The sequence below is a fragment of the Heteronotia binoei genome, chromosome 1 (genome assembly GCF_032191835.1).
Source record: "Heteronotia binoei isolate CCM8104 ecotype False Entrance Well chromosome 1, APGP_CSIRO_Hbin_v1, whole genome shotgun sequence".
Taxonomy (NCBI): domain Eukaryota; kingdom Metazoa; phylum Chordata; class Lepidosauria; order Squamata; family Gekkonidae; genus Heteronotia; species Heteronotia binoei.
This window is the reverse complement of record NC_083223.1, coordinates 21,907,520-21,930,691: the sequence shown is the minus strand read 5'-3', so window position 1 is coordinate 21,930,691 and position 23,172 is coordinate 21,907,520. Positions and strand designations below refer to the sequence as shown.

General features: G+C 44.2%; 1 protein-coding gene across 1 annotated transcript in view; it reads right to left on the bottom strand.

The window, feature by feature from the left end:
• COL6A3 (collagen type VI alpha 3 chain) overlaps positions 1-23,172 on the bottom strand; it is a 176,910-nt gene that overhangs the window by 102,623 nt on the left and 51,115 nt on the right. The window contains 5 exon segments of the mRNA XM_060232176.1: positions 1,345-1,956; positions 4,438-5,004; positions 7,147-7,746; positions 13,160-13,762; positions 20,366-20,968. Of these exon segments, the coding sequence (XP_060088159.1) occupies positions 1,345-1,956; positions 4,438-5,004; positions 7,147-7,746; positions 13,160-13,762; positions 20,366-20,968 (2,985 nt within the window).

The following is a 23,172-nucleotide window of genomic DNA, read 5'->3' as shown; positions in this document are numbered from 1 at the left end:
AAGACAGGAGCCCTGTGGTGCAGAGTGGTAAAGCTGCAGTACTGCAGTCCAAAGCTCTGCTCACGACCTGAGTTCGATCCCAGCGGAAGCTGGTTGAGGTAGCCGGCTCAAGGTTGACTCAGCCTTCCATCCTTCCGAGGTCGGTAAAATGAGTACCCAGCTTGCTGGGGGAAAGTATAGATGACTGGGGAAGGCAATGGCAAACCAACCCTGTAAAAAGTCTGCTGTGAAAATATTGTAAAAGCAACATCACCCCAGAGTTGGAAACAGCTGGTGCTTGCACAGGGGACTACCTTTACCTTTTTTTAACCACGTGTAGCTCTTACAGTGTTCTAAGTACTTTGCACACATTGTTTTCTTTACAACACTATAAGGAAGGCTGGTATTGTTATCCCTATAATGCAGGGGTGAGGAAGGATGAGGCCGTGAGTGATTTGTCTAATGCATTTACCTAGAGCAGGGGTGGCCAACGGTAGCTCTCCAGATGTTTTTGCCTACAACTCCTGTCAGCCCCAGCCAGCATGGCCAATGGCTGGAGCTGATGGGAGTTATAGGCAAAAAACATCTGGAGAGCTACTGTTGGCCACCCCTGACCTAGAATGTTCATGGCAGGGAGGGCTTTTTTTGTAGCAGGAACACCTTTGCATATTAGGCCACACATCCCTGATGCAGCCAATCCTCTAAGACAGGGGTGTCAAACTCATTTGCTACGAGGCCTTGTCGGGTCAGGCCACGTGTGTCATAAAATGTAATGCCAGGTCAGTGAGATATAAACTTTATAAAGGGCACAGACAAACACACACACTCAGCCTAATCCATCTCACTGGCTTGCTGAGGCTCAGTCAACAGGAGGAGAGGTTTGGATCCATAGTTCTGTTGTGCAATTGAGAGAGCCTGGCAAAGCTAGCTCTCCTTCCCCCACTTCTTCCCCAAGGGAAGAGCTTTGCTCTGCAGCTCCTGTGTGATCGAGCCAGCCTGAAAAAGCAAGCGGTTATGCAGAAGGAAGCAAGAGAGGGAGAAGGAAGCAGATGACAGTGAGTTGCTCGTGAGCCTGTTAGGAGTCCTCCAGGGGCCTGATTCTGCCCCCGGGGTGTATGTTTGACACCCCTGCTCTAAGAGCTTACAGTACGCCCTGTACTAAGAGCCCTGCAAGTTCCTGAAGGATTGGCTATGTTAGGGGGGGGTGTAGCCTAATATGCAAAGAAGCTCCTGCAACAAAAAAAGCCCTGATGGCAGGGATAACACTAGAATCGGGGACCTCGAAGTGACTGCTCATTATTCTAACCACTGCATCATGCCAGCTCCCCAGTGTATGCAAAAAGCAGTTATGGAATTTCTCTTTACCTGTAATTGGTGGTAATAAAACAGGCTCCATAGTTTCTATTTCTTCTCTGGTCAACCGAATCACTTTATCCGAAATCAACTGCTGTACTGTGCTTAGTTGTCTGACCTCAGGAACGAGGATTGCAAGGTCCGGAATGAAAGAAATGGTCCGCAGTTCAGAGATGTCTGCATTCTCTATGCCAATGCCGATGGGCACAGCCCCACCGCTCTTCAGAGCTGCGGCGGGCCTCGTGACATCATCTCTGGACCTGCCCGCTGTCACCAGGATCAAGAACTGAGGGACGCCTTCGGCCACTCTGCTCCCACTTTGGCTGGTGAGCACATTGCGTAGAAGGTAGTTAAGGGCGGCCCCTGTGTTAAGCGGTGAGCCCCCCATGGGAGACAAGCGCCGGACTGCACTGATCACATCGGTCTTGTCTGGGTGGGCGTTCAGGAGGAACTCCACTTTGGGAACATTGCTATATTGAGCTACAGAAACCCGAATGTCATCCCGGCCTACATCAAAGGTTTGAATCAAGTTTTCTACAAAGGACACCACTGAAGGGAAACTACGTCTGATGCCATCCGAACCATCGATCAGAAACACAACGTCTTTCTTCTGAACTTCAACCACTGTTTGAGAAATGGGGGAGAAAGATTGGTTTAAATGTTGAATGTTATTGGTTTGTTTAACATCCAGGGCTTTTTTTTTTTTTTTAAGTAGGAACGCCTTTGCATATTAGGCTACACCCCCTTGATGTAGCCAATCCTCCAAGAGTTTAGAGTAGGCTTTGTAAGAAGAGCCCTGTGAGCTCTTGGAGGATTGGTTAAATCAGGGGTGTGTGGCCTAATATGCAAAGGAGTTCCTGCTACAAAAAAAAAAGCCCTGTTAACATCTGTTCTTAAAAACCGGATTAATTTCACATGGAACAAGAAGGTGAGGGAAGGCAGAAGATGAAGAGAAGAAATAACACCAAAGATATACAGGAATAAGTTAGGATTTCAGGATCAGGAGTGGGTTTTGTTTGTTTGTTTATCAGGAAACACTTCATGATAGTCCTGGTGTGTGGGAACTGTTAATAGTGCTCTTGCCATGGACAGGTTGCTACTTGTGAGGGAATCAGAGGATCTGGTTGCATGGAGACCTCAAAGGCTAACAGATCCTCATGGCCTTCACTTTGAGGTGGGGGATCTTGACAATAAAGCAGACATCCTCATCAAGTCCTCATTGAACTTTGGAATATAGAGGTGATTCTGCAGGTGACACCAATGCCTCTAGCTGCATGCTCAACTTTAGTTGAGTCCATTCTCTGGTTTATTTGGGGAGGAGGGCAGGCACAATGGCTAAAATGCAGGTGGAGGAAAATGGGGCATGAGGATGATTCAGCATGGGTTCATTTCGCACTCACTACCACAAAGGTGCTTATTTCTACGCTATTTTTGCATCTGAGACCTAGATCCTTAACAAAAGGCATCTAAACACTTAGCAGCCTGCTACGGCTTATTTGAAAATAAAACTATACTCATCCCCAAAGGGTGATCAACTCATGGAATTCACTGCCACAGGAGGCGCATAGATGGCTTCAACAGGGGATTGGATAAGCATATGGAACAGAGGTCCATCAGTGGCTATTAGTCACAAGGTACAGATGGAACTCTGTGTCTGGGGCAAGTGATGCTTTGCGTTCTTGATCCGTAGATTGGGGGGCAACAGTTCTGTGCCCTGGCCCCACTAGTGGACCTCCTGATGGCATCTGGTTTATTTGGGGGTTTTATGGGGGGGCACTGAGTGTCACTGAGCATTGGACTGGATGGGCCACTGGCCTGATCCAACATGGCTTCTCTTATATTTTTATGATGGATGCCATTTTATTTACAGGGCAAATACAGTATGTGCTCAGGGATTCCATGGATCTGCCTAGTCCCACCCCATTCCCCAAATGAGATTCCATGGATCTGCCTAGTTCCACCCCATTCCTCAAATAAGAGTTCAATTTGCAGCTCGAGAACACTGCCAGACTACATGGAGTTCTCCACCTGCCATCTGTATGCTTTCGCTTTCTTGGCTACTTACTTTGCCATGGGTAATGGCTGAGTTTGAGAGATCATTGCTATGCCGAAAGAGGAAGTAGATGTGCCTGACTTCAAGGAGATGGCTAGGGAGTCACTCCTAAAGATCTTTTTGGACCTCAAAGATTCTGTCCATTATTGGGTAGTTCCAGAGCATGGGGCTTGGAGATGACTGCCCTACCCAACAGCATTTAGGCAAGGTTCCATCTTTACTCCCACGTCATTTAACACCTACAGAAAACCACTCTGAATGGTCATTTGGGGATGTGGAGTGAATATGCTGACAGCACACAATGCTATTTCTGCTTTTCTGTGGCCTATGGTACCATAGAGTTTTTCCTCACATTGCTAGAGCATCCCTGGCAAAACCACAGAGTTTCAAGCAAAATCCTAGAGCGGCATGACAATACGTCACTTCTGGGTGACGTCATCACACCACACGACGACGGGCTCCTTGGGGGATGGGGATCCCCCCAGTGGCCTCTTCCCTGCTGGCAGGTTGAGGCCCACCAAATCAGGGGATCCCCTGCCCCCAGCAAGAACTTGGGAACCCTACTGTCGACCCTGGCAAGGCGCTAGACATCCTGACTAACGTTTGGGGTTCAAAATGAGGGGAAATGAGTGAAACTAATAAACTGAAACTCAGTCCAAACATGCTGGCAATTATGTGGGTAAGAAGTTCAGATGACCACTTATTAACCCCCCTGAAGAATCAGGTCCACACTGAAAACAGAGAACCAGGTGGAACTGAAGCACTTTCTACCATTTCTCAACGGAATGCCAGCTGAATAAATACAACATTGCAGCAGTTTGCTGAGCCCTGGTAAAACCAAGAGTAGATTATTGCAGCGTACTATATGGAAGTCTCTTCAGAAACCTCAGCTAGTCCAGAACTCAGTATCTGGGCTTGTTTCCTGATGCAAAAAAACAAAACAAAAACCTAGTGGCTTCTAACAAGCAGAGAACAGAAAGCATTTCACACCCAATCTGACTGACTGCATGCATTTCAAACATGAAAACAAGAAAAGAAACTGCCAGATATACCTCTTGGTGCAATTTCGATGGTTTTCAGTAGATTGACTATTTGAGGTTGAACGTCTCCAATTCTAGTCACGGAATCAGCACTTAGAATGAACTGAGGGTCATAAACTATTTTTTCTAATTCTGCAGCATACGCACTCCTGGTTTTGATCACGAAAGGGACAATGTTAGCTTGTTTCAAGGCATTGGCTGCAGGCTCCACATTGTCACTTGACCTTCCAGCAGCCAGGAGAACAAGGAACTGCGGCACTCCTTCTTCAATCCTGCTCCCAGCATTCCTCACGAAGATTTCCCTCAGGGCGTAATCTAACGCAGCACCAATGTTGAGTGGTCGCCCTAACTTTAACCTCATTCTTCTCACTTTCTGAAGGATGTCTCCCTTAGATGGGATCTCTTCGAAGTTGAACTCGACTTGTACATTGTCACTAAATTGCGCCACGGCCACGCGGATGCCTTCTGGCTTCACATCCAGGTCAGTAATAATGCGGGTCAGGAAATCTCGAATAACAGATAACTGACCTGAAAAGTTTACTGAGCCATCGATCAAGAATAAGATATCTTTCTTGCTTTCTGAAATTTAGAAACATATGGTATTTTAATAGGTCATAAAAGAATTGCCCAAACATACGGATGCCACAGCGGAATGACAATTTATAAATAGATGCATATATACTTAAGGGAGAAGATAAATAGAAAAATTAGAACATCTAGCAGGGGAGCGCAGCTATTGTATATCCTTGACCAAAGAACGGTACACTCCTTCCATCTGGGATGGTTGTCCTTTTCTACTGAGCACGCAGCTTCAGGAAGGACACACATGGAGCAGTGAGGCAGGTAGGGGACACCCGCCTAGCCAGCCAGATCAGCCAAATCAACCCTGGCGATCAATGGGGTGACAGATGTCACAGCTAGATCACCCTCACATCCAAAATTAGAACATCTACACTTAAGCAGCCATGGCACAGAACTGTGGAATCACAGGGCCACTTGGAACATTCCACCAACCACAGAGCTTAATGAGTTTTTGTTTATTTATTACCCACGAGAAGATCTGCAAGCATCATTTCAGACATGAAATCAGAAGTGTCAGAACTGGAAGCGCATCTTGAATGCTCAAATTAAATTTTAGTGTCACCTAGCATCTCTGCCTCCTTGCGAAAAGAGATAAGAGTTCTGTCGTATTCAGTGCTGTCCCAAAGCTACAGCATCTTTACAATATTGCTGTTGTCAAGAAAACAGCAGCAGCTGAATCTAAATACGGTTCAGGATCAGAAGCCCCTTTCCCACTGGCATTTGGTCGTTCTTAACTATAACTGGAAGGGATGCTGCAGGGGACAACCCCCCCCCCCCAACCCCATGATGATTCACACATGCATAATGGCCTAAATGTATAAATAGGCCACCATAGATCCAGCATTCCAATGGAACTTTGGTGCTGGTTAATGTTTCGGAGTTTGTGGACCAGTGTTTGCATTTGTGCAGGCAGCAGAGCTGTCAAAGAATAGGCAAGATGGAACTGTTATTGCCAGATAGGGAGACGGGGATTCATGAAGGGCACAGACAGTCTGCCTCTCTGGATTCTGACTTCAGTGCTTGCTTATTTTCAAAATACCAGAAAGCAAGACAGCTAGAAAGATACTGATTTTTTTTAAAAGGAAGCTGCAATTTAGGAGCAGTGTTCCTTGTAAGCTATGTGAGCGTGAGCTAGCTCACAGATTTTTAGCCTCTGGCTCACAGATTTTTGTCTTGGCTCAGGAAGGAGGACCCTCAGAGCACACCAATTTATGCAGTGGCTCGCAACTTTAATGCCAATGGCTCACAAAGTAGAATTTTTGCGCACAAGACTCTGCAGCTTAGAGGAAACATTGTTTAGGAGATGAACATTTGTATACATCACATGTAAAAAGTGATTGTCGATTTCGACAACTGCAGGTTCCCAGTGTGATTATGTGCTGAAAATAAACACCAGCACAACAACTATGTATGACTGGGGTAACAAGTCAACAGGTGGGTCCTGAAGATCTCCCTGAATCGCAAGTAATCTCCAGACATTAGGGATTGGTTCCTCTGGAGAAAATGGCTGCTTTGGAGGGTGGACACCATGGCATTATACCTTGCTGAGGCCCTTCTCTTCTACAAACCTTACTCTTCCCAGGCTCCATTCCCAAACATCCAGGAATTTCCCAGCCCAGAGTTGGCAACCCTGTATATGGCTGAGTACATTTTCCTTCATGGTCACGAAACTAAAATTATATGTCTGGCCCATTCATAAAGAGAATTCCACGGAAGGATATTGGAGGTACTGCCCACATTTGAGGTGTTGGTGCCCACCACATGTGAAGAACAAGATTGGATTTATACCCCGCCCTTCACTACTCAAAGGAGGCTCAGAGTGGCTTACAATCTTCTTTCCCTTCCCCTCCCCACAACAGACACCCTGTGAGGTAGGTGGGCCTGAGAAAGCTCTCCTAGAATTGCTATTTCCAGAATAGCATCTGACAGAGTTACAACTGACCCAAGGTCACTCCAGCAGATGCATGTGGAAGAGTGGGGAATCAAACCCAGTTCTCCCAGATAAGAGTCCATCCACTTAACCACTACACCAAACTGGCTTCTCACATCGATTTCTTCAGTGAAAATGCCTTCCCTATAGAGATTTTCCTTCACAGTTTCAAATGTACAACTCTGAGGTAAAACAAATCAAAAGATTACCTGCAGATGGAATAGTGACTTCTTCCACGTCCCCGCTAACGTATGTCATTAGCGGCCTAATCATGTCTTGCGGTAAAGCTGCCAGAGAACTGAAATCATCCTTAAAGTACACCATTTGTGGATTAAATGCGATCTGTTGGAGTTCTGACCGAACGGCATTCCTAACTCCAATGCAGAATGTCAGCACTCCTGTGCGGGCTAAAGAGTTAGCGGCCTGTCGGAAGGAGTCGGCAGATGGCCCCGCCGCAAGGAAGACTAGAACCTGAGGAACATTTTCATCTATCCTGCTCCCACCGGCTTCAGTGAAATGATTGGAAAGCACAAAGTCTAGGGCAGAGCCCATGTTCAGCACTGAACCCCCCTGGAGCCTCAGCTGACTTAGGCGATTAAGGACTTCTGGTTGGGTTAGGAAAGTGTTTAAAAAGAACTCAGTTTTAGGGTTCTCACTAAATTGCACTAGGCCGATTCGCACATCATCAATTCCAACCTCAAGGAACCTAACTAGGCTCACAACAAGGTCACGGACAAATGGGAAGTTGGCATTTCCAACGTTGGCTGATCCATCCAAAAGAAAGATGATATCCCTTTTGTTTGCCAGAACTGCAGTAGAGCACAGAAAATAACATGAGGCATCACAGAAAAACACACAAGTACTTACCATGTGTGCATACAACATCTGCTGTACACACATGTATACGCTATTAGAGAGAAGAGGAAAGAGGTCAGGACAGTTGAAAAGAGGAGGGAAGGAGAACTCAGAAGAGTAGAAAAGAACTTATCAGTATGAACAGTCCAAGTATTCCCAACTGCATGATGATTTTACACAAAACTCCCCTGGAACTCATTTTAGAGAGACAAGCATTTTGTTCTGCCTACATCTAATGAAGAAGAAGAATTGCAGATTTATACACCGCCCTTCTCCCTGAATCAGAGACTCAGAGCGGCTTACAATCTCCTATATCTTCTCCCCCCACAACAGACACCCTGTGAGGTGGGTGGGACTGAGAGGGCTCTCACAGCAACTGCCCTTTCAAGGACAACTCCTGCCAGAGCTATGGCTAACCCAAGGCCATTCCAGCAGCTGCAAGTGGAGGAGTAGGAAATCAAACCCGGTTCTCCCAAGTAAGAGTCCGCATGCTTAACCACTACACCAAACTGGCCCTGCTCTAAAGCACAGAATTACCAGCAAACTTCACTTCAGTACAACTGGCTTTTATACTTGAATATGCTAGTTTAGGATCAGGCAACCTAAAGTTGATTCACTGCTGGATATTGCCACTGTCCTTTGTCTCCCAATATATGCCCAATAATCATAGAATCACAGAGCTGGAAGGAGCCATACAGGCCATCTAGTCCAACCCCCTGCCCAATGCAGGATCAGCCTAGAGCAGCCCTGACAGGTGTTTGCCCAGCTGCTGCTTAAAGACTGCCAGTGAGGGGGAGCTCATCACTTTTCTTGGTAGCTGAGTCCACTGTTGATGCTATCCAGGCCCAGAATTAATACTGCTTTGTCTGATTAACTGGGGGCTGATTTTAAGAAGCTCACCCACCCTAAGCCTTCCTGCAGTTCACTTCAATTAAAATTAATACATAAAAATGGCTGAATGGGTGGGAAAATGCAGAACTTCCAAAGAATGAAGGCATAGGGAGTTTATTTTGCAGCTTTTTATTTTGATCATATTGTCTTGTTGTATCTACTTCTTGAACTTCACCTGTCTGAATCTGATCCTAGGATAATGGTATAGATGTGTTGTTATAGGGTTTTGTCTGGGGGTAGGGAGGATTTATACACTTGTATATAATTTTTTAAAAGTTTAATTTAAAAAAGAGAATGCAAAAAAAAAAAAAACCCTGAAAAAGTAATGATGCACAGTGTTAACTTTGAAACAGTTTACAGCCACCAAGTGATCATGTGTTTGAGCTGTGTAATAGAGAAGCATGAACAACCTCCAAATAAATTGCTGGGGGAAAAAATTTAAGGGGAAAATTGAAAAAAGAGGTTCACAAAATTGTGCAGTCATGCTGAAGCAGACCCAAGTCACCGTGATGTTGATTGTCAGTTAAATTATGTCACACACACAAAAAGCTGCTCGCAATTCTTGCACCGTACATTCCAAAAAACAATGAACTATCTTTTGAAGAACTGCATTTCCCAGGAAAACTGTGCAACCCCCAGTCCACAACCCTGCGGGAGCTTCAGTCTCTTTGGTGTAACACCCTACATGAAGAGATCTTATGCTTTCCTAACAGAATCCAATCCAGATTCATTTCACACAGAAATGAACAGAGCATGAGGGAGAAGGCTTTCCTTACTTACCACATAAACCCAAAAGAGGCCCATACTCTCCATTTTCCCAGCATGCACATGGAGCTCAGGGGCCAGAAAACACATAGTCTGATAATATGAATGGCCTGGAGACATTTTGTTTATGCCAATCTCTATAGCCATTTAGTAACTAAATCTAGTAATGTATAGAAATGCTCAGTTATAATCAGGCCTCAGATTCAGTGGGAGCTCACAGGAGCACAGCTCCTGAAGCTTTCTGAGAGTTCCACCTCCTTGTCCATTGAATAGTATGTGCAGCTGCATAACAATCCCTGGATAAGCTCCACCACATATTTTTCTACAAAATAACCCCTGGTTATAATTGTAAGAGAAGAAAATTGTACTTTCTTAACCATTTTGTTTTCCACATACTAATACCTACTTGTATTACGTTTTACAAGAAAGACGAGAGAGAGAGAGAGAGAGAGAGAGAGAGAGAGAGAGAGAGAGAGAGAGAGAGATCTTTGCAGGTATAAGAACACCGAAGAACATTTTTAATTTATATTTAAAAATAAAAATGTCAGAGCTTATATGCACCATGCAAGACTATATTAGTAGGACACACACATTTTGAAAAAGCTTGTTAAGTGAAAGATCTGTGTCCCGTGATATTCATCTTAATTCAGGATAAGAATGAAAGACTTTAAAAGTTAGCAGTTTATCAATAACTGAAAAGGCTATTTAGGTGGGCAGCTACATTGGTCTGAAGCAATAAAGCAACGTTTGAGTCCGGTGGCACCTGAGACCAACAAAGTTTTATTTAAGATATGAGCTTTTATGTGTATGCATACTTCCTCGAATATAATGAAATGGAAAATACCAACCTGTAGATATAGGTAGAGGGTGAGCAGTAAATTAGCATACAACATAATGAAGATGTTTAACATTCAAGAATAACAAGTTTAGTTTCTATGGTTACCGTTTGTTCAGGTTCAATTCCATGGGGGGGGGGGAGGAACACAGTGAAGGAAATAATTGAAGACTGATGGGTGATACCAGAAGGCCGGTTTGGGTTGGCTTCACGCCGTCCCAAAGAGAGCTGGCCGGAAATCGAGCGCCCCAGAGCTTCCGGGAGTTCAGGAAAGGGGCGGGCCGTGGGCGCACAGGGAGCATCTGGAACACTCTCAAGTCCTGTCTGCGGCTCCCCAGGAGCTCTCTGGGAATCTCACAGCTTTCTAGAGGCGCCCCAGCGAAAAGGTACCACTTTGAAAGTGGTGCCTTTTTGAGCTGGCTCCCGGCAAGCCTGGGATGAGACTGGGGCGGGATGGGGACGGCAGGCAGATGTGCATGTGTGGACACGCTTTTTTGGTCCGCCTGCCTCTCATCCCCACGGCGGCTGGTATCACCCAGAGATTGATGTATCCTTGATTGTCAAATGCTGAGAGTACTTAACTGGCACTTCATCCATCTCCAGGCCAAACATTCTTTGCACACAGACAGTCCCCCAATCTCAAAAACTCCACAACAATGCAACATCTAATTTGAACATGGACACTGGTAGCAGAGCTTTCAGTAAACCCAGCTGCCAAGTTTGCTGCCTCAAACATCCAGAGAACACAATCACTGGACCTAACAACATCAGGCTTATTCACTTTCTAACATTGTATATGCCATTAAATGCCAACAATGCCCTTCGGTTCTCTACTTAGGGCAAACAGGTCAAACCTTACACCAAAGGATAAATGGATATAAATCTGACATCAAGAATCACAAGATTAAGAAACCTGTAGGAGAACACTCCATCCTTTCAGGACATTCAATGGGTGACCTCAAAGTAGCTGTTTTATTGCAAAGCAATGTCAGGAACAGAACAGAAAGGGAAACTTCTGAATTGCAACGCTCAGAACAAGGGAATCCCCAGGACACAATAGAAACACTGGTTTCTTATCTCACCGCATATGCTAACCTCATTCAGCCCTTATATCTGTATTCTCACCAATCCCCTAGAAGGGCCATAAATCCTCTTTATTTTATTTATTAGCTAGAATAATAGATTAGAATAGTAGACTGTAACGTAATTTGGAAGGGTAGATTGGAATGTATTTCTCTGGTCTGGAGACAGGAAAGATAACTCTACACAGCCAATCACCCCAATTCAAAGAAGATGATGCTGTAAAGTCACCTCCATGCTTGAGAGGAGATGGATGGAGCATCTCAGTTAGTTGCTCTCAGCATTGCACAATTAAGGATACATCAATCTCCAATTTGAGTATTTTCCTCATGCCCCCCCTCTAGAATTGAACCCAAACAAGCAGTAACCATTTAAATTAAGCTTGTTATTCCCGAATCTGTTAAATATCTTCATTCTGTTGCATGCTAATTTATTGCTCGCCCTCTACTTATATGTATGGACTGGTATTTTCCATTTCATTGGTGTGCAAACACACAGAAATTCATGCCTTGAATAAAATTTTGTTGGTCTTAAAGATGCAACTGAACTCAAACTTTGTTCTGAAAAGGCTATGTTAAAAATCTGCCTAACAGAAAATGAAAACTGATGTGGTCCTGATGAATTTGTTGTCTTCCTCGCTGAGGGAACAGGCCTTCTTTAGGAATCGTTCAGTGATAAGCTTGTGCCTGTGCCTACGCATCGCTGGATACTGCTATCACAATCCTCTGCACCTGTATCTCTCCAGTGTAGGCAAGACATACCAGTTACTATCTGCCACACAGCAGACTTGGGTAGCATCCACACAGTGAGGAGTCTCCATTTCGCATTCACTGCCACTGAGAACACAGAAGCAGGAGCGCCTTTGCATATTAGGCCACACATCCCTCATGTAGCCAATCCTCCAAGAGCTTACAAGACTCTTAGTACAGAGCCTACTGTAAACTCTTGGAGGATTGGCTATATCAGAGTGTGTGGCCCAATATGCAAATGAGTTTCTGCTACAAACCCCCCCCCCCCTGGACAATGGCAATGAAGCATTCACACAGGTGTTTGGGGGCACACTTTCCTCTGTCAGCTGTCTCAACTCTGTAACCTTGAACACTTATTTCTGAATTCTGAAGTAATTAATAAATAGCACTCTGATTAGAGTGCTACTTAACTGGAGTTCTTTAAACTGGAGTTATGTAGTTTTGTCGTGCTAATTTGGGCATTTGTTTGATTTATACTCTGCCCTCTTGTCATTTATTGTATTTGTCAAGGTAGGTGACAACTATGATTGAAGAAAGTTGTTTTCAATCTTAGTGTGGTGGGGGGAACCTTCCACAGATGGACCTTCCCCCCCCCCCCCCGGGAAAATAACTCAAAACTATACAGCCTGAATGAGATTTGCCATCAATCTTGCTGAAGGGGGACAGCTCCTTTTCTTTCATGTTCCTTATAATGTTTAGAAACAGCAAATAGTAAGCCCCTTGTTTTTCTGTATATACATTTATATAAACCCTGTATAAAATAAACAGGTTATTTGTATTTTAATACATGATTGAGCAGAAATATTCCACAGGCTCAAATGGTCAGATTTCACAGTACACAAATATTAACAATGATGTGCTCTTATATATGTCAGCCACTCATTTTTTTAAAGAAAGAAAGGAATGTAAGTGTCAATCAGCAACAATTTTGATTGCTCTAATGGTCTTGTAGGCTGTATTTGACTTGCAGCCAGAATCAAACAATGTCAACATAAACAAATTCTCTGTAAATTTGCAATGCATTTCAAAATTCAACAAGAACATTACCTTCTGTTGTTGTTGTTTCCACAAGAGTTCCAGAGAGTGTCCGTATATTTGTCATGACCTGAGGGAGAAGAGGCAGCATGGTAGCTGGGCGGAAATCACTGGCAGTGAATATCAGGCTTGGAGTGAAGGCGATTTGTTCCAGTTCAGCACGATCCGCATTCAGAGCTCCCACAGCAACAGCCAATATGCCTCTGCCTTTCAACTCTTGTGCTGGTTGGGCGACGTCATCTCTGGATTTACCCCCAGTAATAAGGACCAGCAGGGGTAGGATACCTTCATCGATCCTGCATCCTACGGCGCTGGTGAATAAGTTGTCTTTAACATACCTCAGTGCAGAGCCCATATTGTGCACACTACCACCAACTGGTCTTAGTTTCTTGACACTGCTAACGATGGCATTTTTGTCCTGGGCAGTTCTGAAATAGATTTCTGGTTTTACGTTATCTGAAAATTGCGCCACTGAAACTTGGATCTTGTCCGCTCCAACTTCCAGTCTGTTGATGAGTTTGGAAAGGAAGTCACGAATTCCATTAAAGGGAGCATTCCCCTGTATGGTTGTGCCATCTATCAGGAAGACTATGTCCTTCTGATTGGCTTCAGTAACTGCAAGCAACAAGATATATATGTATGTATATAATATAGTGAATGGGATTACTCATTCAGCATCGCCAGTCAATGCTGTATTAACAGAGAGTTTTCAGAAAGGTGAGAACATATTTCTGTATTACAAACAGGGCTTTTTTGTAGCAGGAACTCCTTTGCATATTAGGCCACACCCCCTTGATGTAGCCAACCCTCCAAGAGCTTACAGAGCTCTTTTTAGAGGGCCTACTATATGCTCTTGGAGGATGGGCTACATCAGGGTTGTGTGGCCTAATGTGCAAAGGAGTTCTTGCTACAAAAAAAGCCCTAGTTACAAAAGGCATCTTTATTATTTTCACATTGTTAACACCAAACATGGTGAACTGTGTCATAACGATGAAATTTATTTTTGCAAAGTCACTTCTGTGGTTTCATAAAATTCTTCCATAATGGATTCAGAATCCTTTACCATGTCATGCAGAAAGAAGAGTCTGGCCAGATCACATCAATGGTCTCTCTTGCATCCAGCTTGTCACAGAGGCCAACCAGTTGCCTCTCAGGAGTCCACAAACAAGGGTGGAAAGCCACAGCCCTCACCTATTTGCCCCCAAGCATGTGGCATGAAGAATTATTCTGCCTCTGAACAAATACACCTTTGGGTATGATATAGCATAAACCTCCCTGTTTTGGCTTCAGAGCCGACACTTCCATTCACAGTCCACCAACATTAAATATACCTCCTGGACTGCCTTCTCCTACCAACACTGAACATACCTTCTGGTTCACCTTCTCCCACCACCTTATCGAATTGGGCCTCTGTCCCTACCACTACCCCAGCATTAAACTTCCCCCTTTCTCAAACACCGAAGTCATGTCCTGCTATATCCTCAGCACATCCTCTCTTCAAGTTCTCATTGTGTCAGACACTGCCATGTTGCCTCATTCTTTCCCCTCACCCAGCTCAGTTCCATCTCCTGGTGTGGCGCACAACCCCTTCAGTTAGAATGAGAAAAGAGGACTAACAAGCATATCTGCAAGAACAAGAACAGGTGAGCAAGAACAGGTGTGGGCTCATCCAAATAACCCCTCATTTATGCTTACTAAAGTGCCTGACCAAGCTCCTGGAGCAAATAAAAATGTATTAAACCAGGGGTGTCAAACATGCAGCCCTGAGGCCAAATGAGGCCTATTAGGCTCTCAAGCAAGTCTGCTTCCTTCTGTGTCACAGCTTGCTTTGCCAGGCCTCCTGCTCAATCGCACAGGAGCTGCAGCGCAAAGTCTCTATCTTCTCCATTGGCTGAGAGTCCTCCCTTGGGGAGGAAGGGGTGGAGAGAGAGCTTGCTTTGCCAGGCTCTCTCAATCGCACAGCAGAGCTACTGAGCCAAGCCTCTCTTCCTTCTACTGGCTGAGCCAGAGTTTTCTTTGCGCAGCTCTCTCAATCCCATGATAGAGATATAAAGAAAGCACCTTTAAGAAAAGAAAAAGAAAAAGAAAGCACCTCTGTGTCCTTTATAAAGTTTGTCTCTCTGCTTCCTGGCATTACATTTTATGACATACATGGACCGGCCCAACAAGGTCTCATTTATATCAGATCCAGCCCTCATAACAAATGAATTTGACACCCCTGTATTAAACAATTTATTTTAATCTTTCCACAATTAAAAACAAAACAAATCTGCCTGACAACACAGTGCGGTAGAAATAACTCATAAAGACTTGTCTAGAAAACAAAATGAGACTCAGGGCCAAGATATATACTACGAACTTCCATAAAATATGAACAATTTATAACTATCTACCTAGTTATCAGGTGCTGGAAACTACCACAATTTGAGAATCGATTGAAAGTCCAGTGAGGGATGAAAGACACTGGTTCAAATCTTATCTGGTATGAAACAGCCTTGAATAGTCCAGATCCGCTCATGCTTCTCGGAGCTTGGAAGCTACACAGGGCAGGTCCTGATTAGTACTTGGATGGGAGACCTCCAAGGAACACCAGGGTCACTATGCAGAGGCAGGCAATGGCAAAGAACTTCTGCTCATCTCTTGCCTTGAAAACCCCACAGGGGAGTTTCTGATTTGACTCGAGAGCAATTAGTTATTAGTAGGGCCTTTTTTGTAGAAAAAGCCCAACAGGAACTCATTTTCATATTAGGCCACATCCCCTGACATCACCATTGTTTAGCATAGGGTGTTTTTGTAGAAAAACACCAGCAGAAGCTAATTTGCATATTAGGCCACATCCCCTTATGCCAAGCCAGCCGGAACTGCGTTCCTGTGTGTTCCTGCTCAAAAAAATCCCTGGTTATCAGCATTATTATAAAACTCACTGGGTGGTCTGGGGTCATTCGCTCACTTTTGGCCTAACCTACCTGATAGAGTAAATTAGAAAGCCAAGATGATGGTCACAGAAAGGCAATGTCTGCTGTCTAGAACTCCGTGAACGACGACAGAGAGTAGGTACGTCATTCTACTTACCTGTTGATTTCTTACCCAATCACGTTGGCAATCCAGACATCAGTTCTGTTCACCAAAGAAACTGTTTGCTTAAATCTTGGTCTTTGCTATACTCTGAAGCACCCTATTGTTCCCCAACTCACTTTTGTAGTTAATATGCTGCCAAGTGAAGTGACTGCTGTCATAGCCCAAAGATACTCTGTATGTGCTCATTATCTCATGTCATGACAGCTGCATAATATGTAACCCTGCAGCAGGCTTACTCTGCTACTCCCTGTGACAGGCAGGCATTCGTGTCAATAGAATTGTACACATGAAGTTACTGAATCAGACCACCAGCCCATCAAGGCCACTATTGTCTACACAGACTGGCAGCAGCTGTCCAAGATATGAGGCAGAGGTCTTTCACATCACCTCCCACCTCGTGCTTGCACCTGGAGATGCTGGGGATTGAAGCTGGGACCTTCTGCATGCCAAGCAGGTGCTAGACCACTGAGACACAGCTTCTCCCTACGTAGCGACCTAGGTAGCTGTGTTAGTCTATCACAACAAAACAAGTCCAAAGGCACTTTAAGGGACCACTGGACTTCTGCTTTATTCAGGTTAGCAGGCAATCCCTAAGAGAAAATGCCTTCATGCAGTAAAATCTGCCACACCCAGGGGTAGCATTCTAGCAGGAGCTCCTTTGCATATTAGGCCACACCCTCCTGATGTAGCCAGTCTTCCAAGAGCTTCCAGGGCTCTTAGTGCAGGGCCTACTGTAAGCTCCAGGAGTTTTCGCTACATCAGGGGGTGTGGCCTAATATGCAAAGGAGCTCCTGCTAGAATTTCACCCCTGACTACACCACTGGTTTTCCTAGTCAGTGCAACAAAAAAATAGTTGTCCTGCGTTAGACAGTTTTGACAGGTGGGTCATTTTTGTTGCCCTGATGAACAGAAAAGGCTCTGCTGAGGCAATGACTAAGAGACTGTTTTTGTTCCTGCATCAGACAAGAGCTGCCAGACTTCCTGTATGGTGGAAAGCGTCCTGCTAGCAGCCCAAGTTGCCCACCGCTGCTCCACATGGAAGAAAAAAAATAGAAAAGTTGGCTGCATCTTTATGTCACTTCTGGGGAAAACCTGGAAGTGGCAAATGGTAGCTCTAGGAATTGCTAGAAATTCAATGGTTTTTACTATAGAGTTCCAGCAATTCCTAGAGCTACCTTATGTTACCTGCAAGTTTTCCCCAGAAGTGACACAGGGATGTAGCCGATGCCAGGCACCCCTTATATCTGCCCTTCAATCCTTCTGCCAGTTGTCAGGCTCAGCCTCATAACTCAAGTGGAGCCAAAGAGGTGATACCTCCCAGTCACCTCCCATGTTACCAATGGCTGGGTGGAAGTTGATCTCTTGTAGTATATCAGGAACTCCCTCACTGAACATAAGAACATAAGAGAAGCCATGTTGGATCAGGCCAACGGCCCATCAAGTCCAACACTCTGTGTCACACAGTGGCAAAAAATGTTATATACACACATACACTGTGGCTAATAGCCACTGATGGACCTGTGCTCCATACACTGTGGCTAATAGCCACTGATGGACCTGTGCTCCATATTTTTATCTAAACCCCTCTTGAAGGTGGCTATACTTGATGGCTTTTTATCTAAACCCCTCTTGAAGGTGGCTATACTGGATCTCTCAAAGCATATGGCCTGATAAACCTGCTTCTTAAATCAACATAAGAAGCAGAGAAAAGTTACCAATTTTATGATTTCCAGTTTTCCCTCTTTTTCAAAGACAAGCCCTTTTTTTACTTGGGAAACAAGAAAACTAGTATAGGAGGAGATTAAAGGTCATCCAAATTGGTTTGAAGTGTTGTTGGTATTGAATGCACAAATGAAACAAAAAACAATCCTAAAATGGTTTTCAAAGCAGGGAGGAGCAAGTTCTGTACAGCACTAGTTCTTTCTGTAGAAGCTGAAATGATGTTTGCTTTCCATACATACCTTGTTATGGAATAATAAAGGATATGAAAAACCAGAGCAGTTCACAAGCATCCCAGCTACTGTTATGTAATGTTAGTTTACTCAGCTTTTTCTAGAGCTAAAATAAGTACAGGAGAGCTGGGGCTGATGGGAGTTGTAGGCAAAAAACATCTGGAGAGCTACCGTTGGCCACCCCTGAATAAGGTTAACACACAAGAGCTCTCCTGTACTTATATATAATCTGAGTTATTTAAATTTTTTAAATTTAAATTTAAATTTTTCTAGGAAAAAGCAGCAATATTTCATTTATTTTTCAATGACTTTGCATTGCCTGAAGTAACAATTTCAGAAACAAAAATGGGGGTTAAACATCACTTGCCTATAGATGGTTTCTGTCTCCAGTTTTAAACTTTAACTGGTGTTCAAATTCTAACCAAATTCCTCACCTCTGAATTAATATTAGTAAATTAATATATACAAATTCACTTATATGGGCTCTTTATCTCCTATCACTATCAAATAGACATTCGGTTTTAGTTACAGTTCACTGAAGGAATATGAGGCCTCCCAAGTGCACAAATTACACAAATTATATAATTATTACTGGAAAAGCAGGGCTTTTTTGCAGCAAGAGCTCCTTTGCATATTAGGCCACACACCCCAGATGCAGCCAATCCTCCAAGAGATTACAGTAGGTCCTGTAAGAAGAGCCATGTAAGCTTTTGGAGGATTGGCTATATCGGGGAGCGTAAGAAGGAGCTTCTGCTACAAAAAAAGCCGTGAAAAGGAGTATACATTGATTTGCTCCTTTGGACTTACCCTATTTTAAGGAAACAAGCCAAACTTTTCTTTAATCTTCCCCCTTGTGAAAATGCAAACCAACCTTAGCTAGAGAACATCATGATGTTTACATATCTCAGGACAACGCTCAGTGCATGCATTTCCATTTTTCAAGCCATCATGGAATTGGCTCTTGAGATGTTTCTTGGGGGGGGTGGGGAGGGGAGATCATTTGAACCTGTCTGAGGAGGAGGCAGCTCACAAGCAATGCTCTTACAGAACTCTTGTGGCCTCATGTCTAGCAGGGTATCTCTGGGAACCAGAATATCTGTGCAGAGACTGTATATGCTACTGCTGTCCTCTGGGAAGGCTGCGGCTCCAAGTGATGTTTCCATGACCATAAAAATTATGGCAGCTGTGCATGCCAGCCATTATTAAAGGTTAATCAGCCCTCAGCCAGCCAGCTAAAGTGTCATGATCCTGGGTCTAGTGAGGCCTGCAGGCCCCAGAGAAGCCTGCCTAAGAGTTATAAAAGAGTCTACATTTCCCAGGATCCCTTCTGTCCCTTTGATCAGGTGGCAAGGTTTTTGGAGGGAAACTGGCCCAGAAAGGGGTGGGGCCTGGGAGGAGGACATAAAAGGGCCAAGCCCAGGCAGGGCGTCTTCTTTTCCGAGGAGGCAAAGCTGAGCAACAGCTGCTCCAAGGAAGAGACCCTTGCCCTTAAAGGAAGAGTGAGTAGGCCCAGGTCTGACTGAGACAGTCTAGGGACAAGTAAGTCCAGACACAAGGGCATTGGTTTATTTTCCCTTCACCCCTTTTACTGGTTAATGCACCTTGTTTGTTTATATTGCACTGACTGATCTTTTAAATAACACCTTTTTTTCCTGTTGTTCACTCTGCCTGGTCCACACGCCTATTATTTGGCCTAAACTAAAGGAAGCCTGAAGGGGTTGGGAGGGAATTCTGGGCCTTCTCAAGGGGAACCCTTAACCCAGAGTGTTGGCAGCAATTGGTAACACCTGCCTGAGTTGTGACATAAAGCATCAATGGCACAACCCAAAATGCAGAATTTCTAACGCTTGCAAGTAAAACAGGTCTGATCTGAAAAGGCTCTGCCAATCCTGAGGGTATAGTGGCAGATTCAGCAGCATGCTCTTTGCATCAAGCACACCGCTCTGAAACATATAACCTTGCCGATATTAAGTGGTTGGATGGGAGACCACCAAGGCATCCTAGACATACCCTCATGAATTCCAAAGGCAGGACTCTAGGGTAATAATTCCAAAGGCAGGATTCTAGGGTAATAAATAAATTCCCGGACTAGTAATCAAGAGACCAACAAATAAAATACCTTACAAGAGAAGAAATAACTGAAGTTTATATATATATAAAAGAGTTCATTAAAAAAAAACATACATACCTTCTGTAAGAATGGTTGGGGCATCTAACAAAATGAGCCTTTGGGCCACTCCCGCAATGTTTGGAAGTAAGAGTTCTTGAAGTTCGTCAAGGTTACGAGTGTCCAAGGCAATGAACACGAAGCTTCCATCAGTAGCAATGTGCTGAAGCTCTACATGGTCAGCATTTTGGACCCCAATGCAAAATGTGAATATGCTTGCTCTTTTGATGGCTAAAACTCCCTCTCTAATATCATCGCTAGATTCACTGCCACTTATCAACACTAAAACCTGTGGTACCCCTTCTTGTACCCTGCTGCCTCCTGATCGAGTGAAGTGGTTTTGGACCACATACTCAAGCGCTTCCCCTATGTTAGCTTCCTCGCCACCGAGGAAGCTAAGGGCTTTCATTGCATCTAGAACATCAGCTTTGTTGGTGTGGTTGTCCAAGGAGAACACAGTTCTGGGTTGATCGCTATACGTCACCACCCCAATGCGTATCTGCTCAGCTCCAACTGAGAGTCTTTCAATAAAATTTGCAAGAAAATCACGAAAGGCTGCAAAAGTGGCGGTGCCGACGTTGTTTGATCCATCAATAAGGAAAATAATGTCAGCAGATTCTTGTGCTTAAAAAAAGAGAGAAAGGCACAGGTGAAAGCATTAAACAAAAGTGATCCCATGCAAGTTGAACAGTGTTCCGACATGTTTCTTTGACGACAGACAAGAAACACGATTATGGAGAGACAAAACAGGACCGCCAAAGGACAATGAGACCTGCCTGCTACTTCTGCATTCTGATTGAATATGAATTATTCGCTCATAGATATTGAATTGCACAACCACATCGTACTTTAAAGAATTCCCATTTGAGACCCTACACCTTGGGCTGCTTCTCACGTTGTGTTTTGCAAGCACCAGAGAGTTACTCCGTGCACTTTAAAATGAAACGTCTCCTGGCCACATACAGCCTTTTGCCACCAGGATTCAGAACTCACTTTCTTCTGTGAGCTAATACGTGTCTAATACCTTCTCATCCTATTGTTTCTATGCATGTGCAACGCTCAGGGTGGAATGCCCACCACCAACACCTGCAAAGTATGCCAAAAACAAAGGGGGAAAGTCTTTTACAAGACAAGAAAGGTGGGCGATATTTATACCGTTTTGATGGGTATCACCTTGTTCCAAGTGATGGGGGGGGGGTGGAACTTAAACCAGTTTTTTTTAAAAAAAAAAAATATGGCTCTTTACTTGTATTTAGTAGTATAAGTATGCATAGGCTGACATATTTTTGAAATATAAAATGCTAAATAAGACAAGCCTGAAGAAGTGTGTGTGCACACAAAAGCTTATACCTTGACTAAAACTTTGTTGGTTTTAAAGGTGCCACTGGACTCTACTTTTGTTCTGCCCTTGTGTGGATGGTCTGATCCAGGCGAGGCCAATTTCATCAGATCTCAGAAGCTAAGCAAAGAGAGCCCTGGTTGGTACTTGGAGATCACCATGGAATACCAGGGTCAACATGCAGGGGAACTCTATTTATTTATTTATTTATATCCCACTCCTTTCCCCGCCAAGCAGGGCTCAGGGAAGCAATGACAAATGCCTCCTCCCTTGCAAGCCTTATAGCCAGGAGTGGAATTCTAGCAGAAGCTCCTTTGTAAATTAGGCCGCACATCCCTGATGTAGCCAGTCCTCCAGGAGCTTACAAGGCTTTTTTTTGTAAGCTCTTGGAGGATTGGCTACATCAGGGGTGTGTGGCCTAATATGCAAAGGAGCTCCTGCTAGAATTCCACCCCTGTTTATGAGGTCATCTTAAGTCAGCTGTGACTTGACGGCACTCTCCACCCCCAGCAACCAGGCTAGGGGGAAGGCCACAATAGATTGCAGGAAAGGTACAGCTCCCTACACATGTGAGGGGTACAGAGCATTGACCAGAATGAGTGGCTGCCACTTTGGCATCTTTGGCCCTGAGAACCACCACTTTAAATGCTCTAGATGGAGCGGACATCTTTGAATTCTTTGAATCCAGACTCCTGTGAGGGGCAGGAGAGGACTGTGGGTTGCCACTTGTCAGCACCTTACGCACACACACAAAAGGCAAACTGTAGAAAAATCCAGATCACCATCTTACACAAATATGCTTGTAGATTTGATTTATGGGAATACTGTAAAATTGCATTTGCAGCCAAAATACTTTTTTTTCAGATTTTACTCTTCATATATGACTACTGGATATTCAATCACGTAATGCAGAATCATGTTAAAACAGGGTGAGGAAGCCAGCCGTAACATAATTATCCAACCTTATACTTTTAACGTCTTCTAAATGGATCAGCCGGGATGAACCAACACTGACATGTCACCAGAAATATGGACCTGCCAATGGGAAGTAAGCTGATGCTGGACAAGATCAGTCATTTGAAATCCTGTATGATTGGCAGGAATAACTTGTACATGCCAATCTAAGGGTGATGGAATCTGACCCAAAGCACACACGTCTCAAGCAACCCTGTCTAATCAGTGTGCTTGAATAAATGCCCCCTGGCATGTCAGTCTCCACATGTAGACTCTAACCTGGTCTTTGTCCACCAGGAACTGAATATCAACCATTGCTTCATTTCATACAAACAATAAACTTGGTCTGCTCAAGGGAAAGCTTAGTGCATCATCACAAAATTGGTTAGCAGCAGGCTGATGTTACCAAGATGGTATCATGCTTAATTTTCACAGCTGTATAAATTAAGTTTTTTTAAAAAATTCTTTAATTATGAAAGAGGCTATCACACCTTATTAAGTACCCTATTGTCATCCCCACTATTCCATTATTTTA